This window comes from Scyliorhinus torazame, chromosome 18 (assembly GCF_047496885.1).
Source record: "Scyliorhinus torazame isolate Kashiwa2021f chromosome 18, sScyTor2.1, whole genome shotgun sequence".
In the NCBI taxonomy this organism is placed as follows: domain Eukaryota; kingdom Metazoa; phylum Chordata; class Chondrichthyes; order Carcharhiniformes; family Scyliorhinidae; genus Scyliorhinus; species Scyliorhinus torazame.
This window is the reverse complement of record NC_092724.1, coordinates 142731324-142743455: the sequence shown is the minus strand read 5'-3', so window position 1 is coordinate 142743455 and position 12132 is coordinate 142731324. Positions and strand designations below refer to the sequence as shown.

The window sequence follows — 12132 nt, the reverse complement described above, 5'->3', positions numbered from 1 at the left end:
CTGATCACCTCAGCCCCCGGAAGCAATGCCAGCTGACACACTGAAAAAAAGCTCGCCTCGCAGCTATAAAGCCGGCAGCTCTGACCATCACAGGAGCAGGGGAACTCAGTTTTGGCCGCTTCTTGGATTGCAAGCCGGCCCACAGTGAAGAAAAGGTGGATGCCCGGCCTGTCTGGACAGCCTAAGGGGTGCAGGGAGGGTGGTGTTGGTTTTGAAGGCCAGGCAGGAAGGGACAAAGGGCGGTAATAACATTTTGGGGGGAGCGCACCCGATGTTCACAGGGCACAACCCCACCCCCTTCCTTCCAGTCTTATTTCAACTTTGCTTCAATAAACGGACTGCCCACTCCCACCCACCTACCCTTCGCCAACCATATTATGGCACGGAACATAATATCCCAGTCATTTGGTTTGCTAACAAACTCAATGGACCATCAGTTATTTATTTGCAGTGTCCTGGGCAGGGCTTGGGTTCGGCACCCACACATCTATTGTATTATGGGGACAGCTTGGGGTTGGGCAGGAAGGTAGTGGGCTGGGCAGCCCTTGTATTTTACATGCCCGCTGCCTAGGACGTGCCCGGCAGGGGGCCATAAAATCCAACACTGCGAGGCTGAAATTTGCGGGTTTCAGCTCTATTCGCCATTGCACAATTTATCTCACTCCTGGACAAGCTGTTTCAAACCACTGATAACTTAGTTTAAGTGTGTATCACACATTAAACACACAATGGCTTCACTTTGCCCTAAATCACACTGTGAAACCTTTAATGCAATGGGAAAAAAAGCCCATTTCCCTTTTGCTCGGAATCAATATGCCAATCAAGTTACTTATTTAGTTATCAGTGCCTCACCTTCACCAGAGTGGCCAGCTTGACTAGTATCATGGTCACGATCACCATCTGCCTGCCCTTCATGTGCCGACTCGACTGAATCACTAGCCGGTGACTCCTTCTTTTGCTTTGCTGCAACAGTTTCATTAACTGAGTTTTTCTTCTTCTTTCTACTTCGGTTTCTGCGCCTTTTCTGCTAAATAAGCCACTAAGCATTAATGAACGATCTACTCCAGGTAAGTGAACAAGTAAAGTAGGCATGAAATTTCATTATGTTTGGAGTGTGGGATTTAAGAGGTTTTATTTTTTAAGGGGTAATAAAAATTGGTTTACTGTCTCTTTTTAGAAATACAAAATGCAATTATGAAGTGCTTCGAGAGGTTGGTCATGAGACACATCAACTCCATACCAGGGCAGCATGATGGGGCAGATGTTAGCACTGCTGCCTCACGGCACTGAGGTCCCGGGTTTGATCCTGACCCCGGATCACTGTCCGTGTGGAGTTTGCACATTCTCCCCGTGTCTGCGTGGGTCTCCCCCACAATATGACGATGTGCAGGGTAGGTGCATTGGCTATGATAAATTGCCCCTTAATTGGAAAAAATCAACTCCATACTCTCAGAATGCCTTGATCCACTTTAATTTGCATATCGCCACAGCATCACCACAGCCGGTCCACAGCAGATACCATCTCCCTGGCCCTACATTCATCCATGGAGCATCTCGACAACAAGGACTACAACTCTGCCTTCAACACCAAAATCCCAGCCAAATTCATATCAAATCCAAAACCTAGGATTTGGCTCCTCCCTCTGCCAGCTCCTCCCTCTGCAACTGGATCCTCAACTTCCTGCACATTGACCACAATCATGAAGGATGTCCACACTGACGCTTACCAATTTTTACAGATGCACCATAGAAAGCATCCTATCAAGCTGCAACTGGTATGGCAACTCATCGGCCCAAGATCATAAGAAACTACAGAGAGTCGTGAACACAGCCCAGTCCCACACGCGAACCCGCCTCCCAACCGTTGACTCTGTCTACACCTTCCGCTGCCTTGGGAAACTAGGCAGCATAATCAAAGACCCCTCCCACCCGGGTTATTCTCTCTTCCAACTTCTTCCATCGGGCAGGCAATACAAAAGTCTAAGAACACGCACAAACAGGTTCAAAAACAGTTTCTTCTCCACTGTTACCAGACTCCTGAATGGGCCTCTTATGGACTGAACTGATCTCTTCACACATCTTCTCTACTGAGTAGTGCTACTCTCCGTATGCTCACCCAATGCCTGTGCCTATGTATTTACATTGTACATTTATGTATGTCCCATGTTTTCCATGTATGGAACGATCTTTCTTGACTGTATGCAGAAGAATACTTTTCACTGTACCTCAGTACATGTGACAATAAATCCAATCCAATCCAAATGCTGCCAAATCAGAATATAAACAAATGAAAAGACAAAATACAAAACTGTTTGATGGTCATGCGCTATCTTTAAGGTATAGAATCAATGCGCTAGAGTGAAAATACAGCAGTAAAACTGTGCACACCATTTAATGTCCTCAGTTCAGTTTTGTTGATGTGTTGAAAGATGTATTTGTACTGTAACTGTAGCATTTGTATGAAACAGTTTTGCTTCGCAACAATGCGACAGTTAATGTGTCAATTCAGACTGAATTGGCCCTAATGCCAGGGAAAGGCAGGTCTCACAACACTTCACTTTGAACAGTGCGGACTTTAGAACCTGACTTGTAACTTTAGCCACAGTGCAAAGCTAAAGGAGGTGATTTTTCACCTGATGCTTTACGTGAAGAACCTTCCTGGTGGCCAAGGTGGGGGCTTACGCAAAAATGACACCAAATTTCATTTTGTACAATAGCCATCTTGGTAAAAGGATTGAAGCCTGCTTTAGGAATGGTCTCATTAGTGAGGTTGCATGGCATTTTGGTGGATGAGCATTGCTTGACTTATTAACCTCTCCTAACAGCGTCAGGTTGACACAGAGTTAACATGTCTTTGCAACTCTGATCGATCAATGCATTGCGATGGACAAAGCAATAGGAAACTTATTGGAGAGGCTATAGTTCCCCTTTGCTCAACCAATTGCCTCAGCCAATCAGAGTCGACTTGCCAACAATCAGCACTCTTTCCTCCTGTAGTATCAACTGTTGTGATGGCTTGAAATTTGGTATTCTTGCATTTGTCCTGATGAGTGCAAGATGAAAAGCTTCAACAACATGTCCCTCTTTTCAGCAATATTTGAGCTTTTTTTTTTGCATGGTCAGATGAAAAGCTGCTTATTCTAGTTAGAGAAATTATTCTGTGGGATGGTAACAGTGAAATCTAGAACATGCATATGACTAGTTTTTCTCAGCTATTTTAGTGGCCACGCTAATCGCTTCCGACAAAACACTTCTGCTGAAATATTAGAGAGAGGGGAATTTCGGATCGGTGGGCACTCGTGAGTCATATCTCATAATGTTGTTTCAGGCCCTTTATTACCGAATAGTATTTCTTGAAACATTTATTGCATACTCACGTTCTTCTTTTGTTTACTTCCCACGCATTCAGTTTTGCTGACTGCATCTGTTTGGACAGGTGAGTCTTTTTCATCATCTGTTGTAACAGTGAAGTAATCATCATCAGTAAGATCAGCTTTTGTTTCAACATCCAATCCATCAAGTCCCCCTAGAACGCCCTGGCCTGTGTGCTTAGCGCCTGGTGGTCTATATTCACTCTCGGGTAAATTCTGTTGCACGGCTGGGACTGGAATATTTATTACATCTGACAAAACCAACAGAAAATATGAAGTAGGAAAGTGGTCTATCACTCCAAAATTGTTCCAGTCAGATTTTAACTTATGACCTAAAACCTATGTGCTTGTACATGCTTGGCATAGGCTAGCAGGCCCCAATTCAGCAATTAACCACTAAACAGGGGATCGATTGCACTATAGAAGACGAGTTGGTCGCCATGTGAACCTGCTCTTCCAAATGATGGAATAATGAAGCCAGGCCATTTATGGACATTGAAAACAGCACCAGTCCTTTTATTGTTCCAATATTTTGAAATGAGTATGTAATGGGATATCTACGTTATGTCGTCAAAACATAATTTAGATATCATGCACATTTATGATATTTTTGTTGTAAGTTTCACAATTTCTTGCATTACTTGAGCAGAAATGTGAAATTTCACCTCTTTTCTCAGCTGCAGAAATGTTGAGTTCATCTTGCTGATTTGCAATCTTAGCTAGTGTGGGACCTGCAGTTGATTCTTCCTCAGGCAAACAGGGTAAATTTCCTGATTTCTCCAGAAGAGTGGAAGGTTGATCGTTCCCATTCTTTCCATGACATTTCTGGTCTTCCTGCATTGCGAAAAATAACTTTATTTGCCACTAAGTCTCAGTGCAAAAATCATACATTAAATTTCTGTTATGTGACAGATTTGGTTTGGGCTTGGTATAAGTAGGTAGAACACGACCTTTCTAATGGTGCTAATTTAGGGAGTCATTGGAAATGGAACAGTTTATGACTTGCTCAAAAAGAGATTTTTTTTTAGTTGAACACTGGTGTGCACTGAGGTCCAACCATCATTCCGCACAAACTTCCCATCAGCATTCATGCAAGTGCAGCACAGATCATAATATAACAGCATTCTTTCCATAGCGCTGATAAAATCCATACGAATCTTGTACAGCTGCCACAATCACGCAAAATAAAATTGGCAACAATTGCTATTTTAATATGTTACCAGACATATGGGCCGGAATTCTCCAGCAGTTGGGATTCTCTATTCCCGCTGGCAGCGCAAGCACCCCCCCCCCCCCCCCCCCCCCCGCCGCACACGTGTTTCCTGGCAGCATGGGGCGGCTTCAATGAGGAATCCCTTTGACAAGCAGCAGGAAATCCCGCCGTCAGTGAAAGGTGCGCCGTCGACAAACATTGGCTGGGGTAAGGATACAAAAATATACAAAAAGATATAGCACAGCAATCAAAAGTTAATAAAATCAAGAGTGCAAATCTTACAGAATCTCACAGCAATAAGACATTTTGAAGAAACAGGTTTGTCCCTCGGTGGACCTTCCAGACACCATGCTAGTGGATAATGTGTCCACAGAGCGAATTTCATGCTGAGCTAAAGGATATGGGAAATATTTCAGAGGTGGTTCAATTCCGGCCTTGAGTAACTTTTCCCCATGTCTATGTGGGTTTCCTCCGGGTGCTCCAGTTTCCTCCCACAGTCCAAAGGTGCACAGGTTAGGAGGAGTGGGCATGCTAAATTGCCCCTTTCGCGTACAAAGATGTGTACGTTAGGTGGGGTTACGGGGATAGAGCAGGGGAATGGCCGTAGGTAAGGTGCTCTGTCAGAGGGTTGGTGCAGACTCGATGGGCCGAATGGCCTCCTTCTGCACTGTTGGGTTTAAATGAATTCTATGTTCTGAGGGCCCTGAAGATAGGCTAATCAATGATCAATCATCAAACGCACAATAATAGGAATCATAGCAAGGATTAAAACCTTTCTGAGTTCCCAGTACTTGTTGACCATTTTGCAATCCAATATTAACCTGGAACTAAGCAGCGTGAACTGCCTGTATTCCAGTTCAATTAACCGAGTCTATTACCCTGAAGTCAGCTCAGCTACTCTCCATCCTGAACCACAGCAAAGGGGAAAGCAGAACGCGCCATGCGGACTTCGGCGGCAGAGGTGGCCCGCCAGCGGGAATTACCGACCCCGCCGTTGTCAACGGGAATTCCCTGTAACTGCACCCCTTCCTCGCCAGGAAACCTGTGCACCGGCGTGCGACTCGAATATCCCACCAGCATGAACAGCCGGTAAATCGTGCCCACCGAAAATTCATATGGAAAATATACAGGATAAAGACAAACTTCCTGATTGTCACAGTCTGCAATAAATGTCTTGACCCTTTGCCTAGGTTCCCCATGATTTTTTTAAAAAATGATTGCAAATTCTTTTGCATTCAGATTACCACAAATCCCTCTGGCCGCACGCTTTTTTGCCCCAAAACCATACTCACAAGATATGCAAATTGTCACAGAAGCATAAAATTGGGAGTTCAGTGAAATTTAATGTACCTCAGTACTCTTCCCCGCAAACTCCTGTAGGTCAGTTCTTTCCTTTGTTGCACTTTGAGAAAGTGAGGGAGAAAGACTTTCTCTCGAAGACAATGCATCGCCGATGATTGTCAGCATTGGGTCGTTTGGAATGTCAGATACATCAATGTCATCCAAGTCAATCATTTCAATTCTTTCTGAGGTAGGTTCCAATGAGACCGGATCGCAATGATCATCTGATACAGTTGCATTTGGTGGAAGTGTTTCCTGGAATTCCTTTGGCGTTGCACTCTGCATCTTGTCCACTTCATCGGGTAATGTTTCCTGTTTAGAAGTGAAGATTCATGAAGTTATAACCTCTAAACCACGCCACCATAAGCACTAAGTAGACCACTTTGATTGTAACTTTCCATCCACATGTTTTCCACAGGATGAAGAAAAGTAAAAGCCACTTTCATATTCTACAGAGGACTCCTCACTCTGGCCAGGTTTCTTTGCTCCTCTCTTGTTGCAATTTTGTTCATTTGTCACATCACTTCAACTTAAAATGCTCATTATAGTTAATGCCTTCACCTTCCCCATCACTGCAGCCTCCTTCAACTCTGCGGCACTCTTCCAGGAAGTATTTTCCCTCCATCTCAGTGCTCTTGCACATTCCCCACTTTCCCCTGACTGTAACAACAGGTCGACAGCCCATTGTACACTGCACCAGGTTTTAGTTTCCATTGTTGTTGCAGAATATTTCGAAAATTTTTAATTCCAAACCAAACAGTTAGGAATTTAACATCTACAAGGAATCTGAACTATCATTCTGTAAATTTTAATGGAAAGAAGGAAGATTGGGCATGACAAGAAATTGACTGTCCCCCATTTACTACTGGCTCATTTTAGGCTGGAACAGACCAACAAAACACATTTTCTCCCTGTAGTCCCTTTGTTGGCTCACTGCTCACTTTTATCTGCACCTATTAAGGTGCCTTGAGGTAGCTGTTGACATTAAAGGCACAATATAAATGCATTGCTGTTATTACTATTTTACAATGGGATAAAACACAATGGTGAATATCTGTATGTTTGTAGTGGAGTGTATTCTCCTGTGTAGTAAACCTGGCACATTTTAGGATTTATAAGTTAATAAGACTTTTTTAAAAATTTAAAATATCAAATTTTTTTTCCAATTAAGGGGCGTGATCAATCCACCTACTCTACACATCTTTTAAGTTGTGGGATGAGACCTTTACAGACACGGTGAGAATGTGCACACTCCACACGGGCAGTGACCTGGGGTCGGGATTGAACCCAAGTCCTCGGCACCGTGAGGCAGCAGTGCTAACCACTGCGCCTCTGTGCTGCCCAAGATAATAAGACTTCATGATCATACTGCTACATCTCTGACACTCCTCCACTTTGTCTTGGCAGTTAAGTTAATGGCACAACTGAGGTTGTTTTCTTGCAACAGACTGCCATGATTGTCATTAAATGAGGAAAGATATTAATCATAGGTGTTCTTGCAGTCTTAATATGTGGCAATCTTAATATGTGACATCCTATGGTAAGATGTCTTTACCTGGCCACTGCGCATTTAGGGAATGTGCAATTGTCACAAAGACATAAAACTGTACCTCAGCAATCTTCTCCGTAGACTCCGGAAGACGGGTACTTTTGTGGCTGGAGTTTTCAGAAAATGAGGGAGAAGCTGTTCCTCCATTAGCTGGTACTCTATCAGTGGTAGTCTCTGAGATGATGGCAAACTCACTTAGAGTTTCAGATGGATCAATGCAATCAGAGTCTACCGTTTCAGTTGTAGCTGATGGAGACTCTGAAGTGGCTGGCACTTGCAGAGGAATGTGATCAGTGAGTGATGTGGATGACTCTGGTCCAGATGTTTCCTGCAACTTCTGTGCCACCTCAGGCTGCACAGTGTCTTCTTCCATTTCAATCTCAACGTCTGAAAAGTTTAAGAATTAACATTTTTTTTTACTGAAATAATAATTGAATGGACATGATACATTGTAAGTTAGGAACATGAATATAAAATACCGAAACAAGTTCTAAAAATATCTAGGAAATCAGCAGCAAGGGAAATGAGTTTATTGTTGGGGCAGAAAATTATGTTGATGGTCTTCCTGATGCTAAGGTGATGGAAACCTTTATTCACCCATGACAAGCAGTCCAACAACACACAGATAGTCATGGAAGAATGAAAGCCAGGTATCATCAGCATCTAGATGAAAGCTGGCCCCATGAATATGGGTATGTCAACAATGGGCAGCATGTAGATGGCAAAGAGAAAGGACATATCTTGTGCAAACTTTAAAACTGAATGTGCCAGAATGAGAAAATAAGCCACTTCTGCAGATGTTTTGACTGCATCAGGAAGGACAGATGTGAAGCCAAATGATGGCAATCCCACGGGGAAGGGTGTTCTCGTCAGGCCCATCAAAAAACCTCGGAGAGGGTTGGGGAAAACAATGTCACAATTAAAGGCGGCATCACGTGTGACTTTGGCTAGAGCATTGTCAATGCAGCAAGCAATATGGAAGCGGTGTTAAGAGTATTCAGACAAAATGTTTTGGGTGGGGCCAGACTGTAACATATTCAAAGAGCTTATAGAAGAAAGGATGGTTAGGCATGGACAAGTGATTAAAGGGGACAAGCGGGTGAACTTCTTAGGACTTCTGAGAGGGAGAAGATTGTAGATAAGCCATTAATAATTTGAACAAGTATGGGAACCAGTAACAATAGTTTACTGAGAAACCAAATTACCCAATTGGGAAGGCTGACTTGTGCATTACATCAATATAAACAACATTTCAAAGTAACAAAGATCTTTGCAGATGGCTCAGTGATTAAATTCACTTCACATAACAGTAATAAGTTTCAGGAACATCCCAATTTTGATCTGATATGCCATAATAAGAATATCTTAGTAAAAGTGCTTTTTAAAAATTCATTTGTGGAATGTGGGCAATGCTGGCTAGGCCAGCATTTATTGCCCATCCCTAATTGCCCTCGAGAAGGTGGTGGTGAGCTGCCTTCTCGAACCGCTGAGGTCCATGTGGTGTTGGTACACCTACAGTGCTGATAGGAAGGGAGTTGCAGAATTTTCACCCAGCGACAGTAAAGGAACAGCGATACAGTTTCGAGTAATGCTGGCATGAGGCTTGAAGGGGAACTTCCAGGTGGTGGTTTTCCCGTGTCTCTGCTGTCCTTGTCCTTCATTTCCTTTGTTGAAGGTGTTACAGCAGGCCTATGTCACTGGGCTGGGGAGGGGATATCAGCCAGTACCTCGACTTCTGGTTGCTAGTCAATTTAACCTGCTACGAAATACTTGTGAGTGAATGTCAGGAAAGGAGAGAAATAGACTCAGCAATGGCCACGAGAGCCACAAGGGACTGGTTTCAAGACCACTTTACTCCCTCCAAGTCCGCCTACAAAGTCAAAAATGAAATTTGATCAAGGTCAAGCAAACATGCCTCTTTTTTTACAAGGGATCACTTTTTTTTTAAAATACCAACCTGATGCTATCATTAATATGATGGAGATGTCAAATTGTATAGGCCTGGAGTTATGAGGAAGTGAATTTGAGCCTAGATGTTACATGCAAAATAAGAAATCTGACGTATGATCTCTATCTGATCTGTCATTTTAAGCATGAAAACAGTTACAATCATCACAATCCATGACTGAAATCAGTTCTTCAAGCAGCTGACTCCCTTCTCTTGTAAACCATGGCAGAATTCAAACCATGATAAGCATCAGCTTCAAGGTACTGTTAATGCTAATGACCTGCCAATTGATGCAGCCTTCAAATGTGAAAACTGATTTCTTCAAAAAATGAGCCTTACAGCACAAAAGCACAGCAACAAATACTGTAAATGAAATGTTTTCACATGAACAGAAAAATCACAGGCAGGAGCTTTATATAAACGTGTTAGAACGGGCAGCCTTGTGATGTAAATAAATAAAGTCTCTGAATTTTGTCTTAATTAAATTCAATTATACTGTGTGATTCACTCATTGGTATATAGCAGCTACATTAGTAAATTCCTCCTTGTGATTTCCTCACCCAGCGAGCGCCTGGTCTCGGTGAGCAGTGCCATGCTAAATTGCCTCTTAGTGTCCAAACAGTTAGACTGGGTTACGGGGATAGGGTGGAGGCATGGGCTTAAGTAGGGTGCTCTTTCCAGGGGTCAGTGCAAACTCGATGGACAAAATGGCTTCCTTCTGCACTGTAGGGGTTCTATGAGTCCTGAAGAATGGTCATTGAACAAAAAGGTTTTGTCATTGAACAAAAACTTTGTTCTGCAGCGGCATAGTGGCACAGTAGTACTACTGCCTTATGGCGCTGAAGTTCCGGATTTGATCCCGGCTCCTGGTTCGATCCTGGCCCCGGGTCACTGTCCGTGTGGAGTTTGCCCATTCTTCCCGTGTTTGTGTGGGTCTCACTCCCACAACCCAAGATGTGCAGGGTAGGTGGATTGGCTATGTTAAAGTGTCCCTTAATTGGGGGAAAAAAATGATGTGGAGATGCCAGCGTTGGACTGGGGTGGACACAGTAAGAAGTCATACAACACCAGATTAAAGTCTAATTGGTGTGTTTCGAGTCACTAGCTTTCAGAGCGCAGCTCCTTCATCAGGTGAACTCCAAACAAACCTGTTGGACTTTAACCTGGTGTTATAAAACTTCTCACTGGGAAAAAGAATAATTGGGTACTCTAAATATATATTTTTTTAAACTTTGTTTTCCTCTTCATAGATACCTGCCCTGCTGAGTATTTCCAATATTTCCCTTTTTCATTTTAGATTTGCCGCTCCTTCAATATTTTGCATCAAAGGAGCACAACAGGCTGACATCATCTCAAACACTGGTAAATAATCTGATTACTGCTGGATTGCTCAAAACGGGCATTTAGTTTTGGCACAGGAAACGAAAGTGAAAGTAAAGCTTCAGCAGATTTGTGTTTCTCGTGTTTCTGGAGGCTCAGTTCGTGTCAACTTTGAATGTGGGTTTACTGGGGACAGTTAACATTTCGAGCCCAATGTGATTTCTTCAGACCTGCAAGAACTTCATTTCTGAAGACGTCAACTCGAAACACTGACCCTGTTCCTCTCTCTACCGGTGCCAGCCGACCTGCTGCGTTTCCCCAGCACTTTCTTGTTTTGACCTTATTGCAAAGCCCTGTGCAGCGGGCCATTGTGAATAAATCTGACACTTCAGTGACAGATCCTCCAATTTAACCCCGAGCTGCAACAATCCCACCTGCCCATCCTGAACATTAAAGAACATTATTCCATGCATGAGTCCCACAGATACAGCTTTACTTTCTATGTATGCACTCCCTCAAATCAACTATCTTCTGCCCAAATATCCCTCCCTGTCCTGCAATCTTTGCAATGGGACATGCTGAGCGTTCCTTCCTGGAAAGGTGCATTTCCGTATTTTTTTTAAAGAATCACGCAGCAGCTTTCCCGTGCACATTTTATAAATACAAATGACATTTTACTCACCAAAGTGTTGAGTGACTGGAATAATTGCAATTGTTTAACTCACCGATTGCCTTGGTTTCAGAATGCAGCCAGCTTGCAGACTTGGCAGGTTCCGTGTGGACCCCGAACACTTCTTTCCAGCCTCCCTGGTCTGGGTGAAGCTGATTGGATTATTGTATTTGACTGACGCACGATCCGACCATACACAAGGTGGGCTGTGGGGCACGTTCGCCAATCACTGCGTAGGGAGGCGGGGCAACGCCCGGGGGACGTCGCCAAATGCCGAGGAGTTTGAGGAACGAAACGAGCCCTCTCAGTACAGAAGCTTTGCGGGTGCCCCACACGGTCAGAATACACCCAGAGGGTCTGTCCCGGCGCTAACCAATATCCCCAGGATTACTTCTTATTGGAATTTAGGCTGCAGGAAATTGTGGAAATGGGCAGATTTGGAGCCGGTCCCTCACCTCTGAGTTGGCTAGTTTCGATTTCCCAGATGTGAGGAACAGGTTTGCACCAAGATCGTGAAATCAGGGGCAGCAGATGTGACCAGAGTTTGAACACAAATGCCGGAGGTGTGGAAATAAATTGCCACAAACGGAAAAGGGACAAATCGGAAATAAAAACACCAGATGCTTTGAACACACAGCAATCTGGGCATCAGTTTCGCACTGTAAGGCCTTAGAATCATGGAATTCGTACAGTGCAGGTGGGGGCCATTCGGCCCATCGA

General features: G+C 43.7%; 1 protein-coding gene across 5 annotated transcripts in view; it reads right to left on the bottom strand.

The window, feature by feature from the left end:
* The window catches only part of LOC140395585 (E3 ubiquitin-protein ligase rnf213-alpha-like), a 192537-nt gene extending 180998 nt beyond the window's left edge, over positions 1-11539 (bottom strand). For 2 of the 5 annotated variants that reach the window (XM_072483546.1, XM_072483548.1), the window contains exons 1-6: positions 11468-11539; positions 7536-7861; positions 5935-6237; positions 4037-4205; positions 3378-3622; positions 853-1027 (exon numbers count right to left, since the gene is read on the bottom strand). In XM_072483546.1, coding sequence (XP_072339647.1) covers positions 853-1027; positions 3378-3622; positions 4037-4205; positions 5935-6237; positions 7536-7847 — 1204 coding nt within the window. In that variant the 5' untranslated portion in view covers positions 7848-7861; positions 11468-11539. The remainder of the gene's footprint in view (positions 1-852; positions 1028-3377; positions 3623-4036; positions 4206-5934; positions 6238-7535; positions 7862-11467) is intronic. The other 3 variants (XM_072483547.1, XM_072483549.1, XM_072483550.1) reach the window with 3 other exon arrangements.
* Positions 11540-12132: the final 593 nt, after the last annotated feature.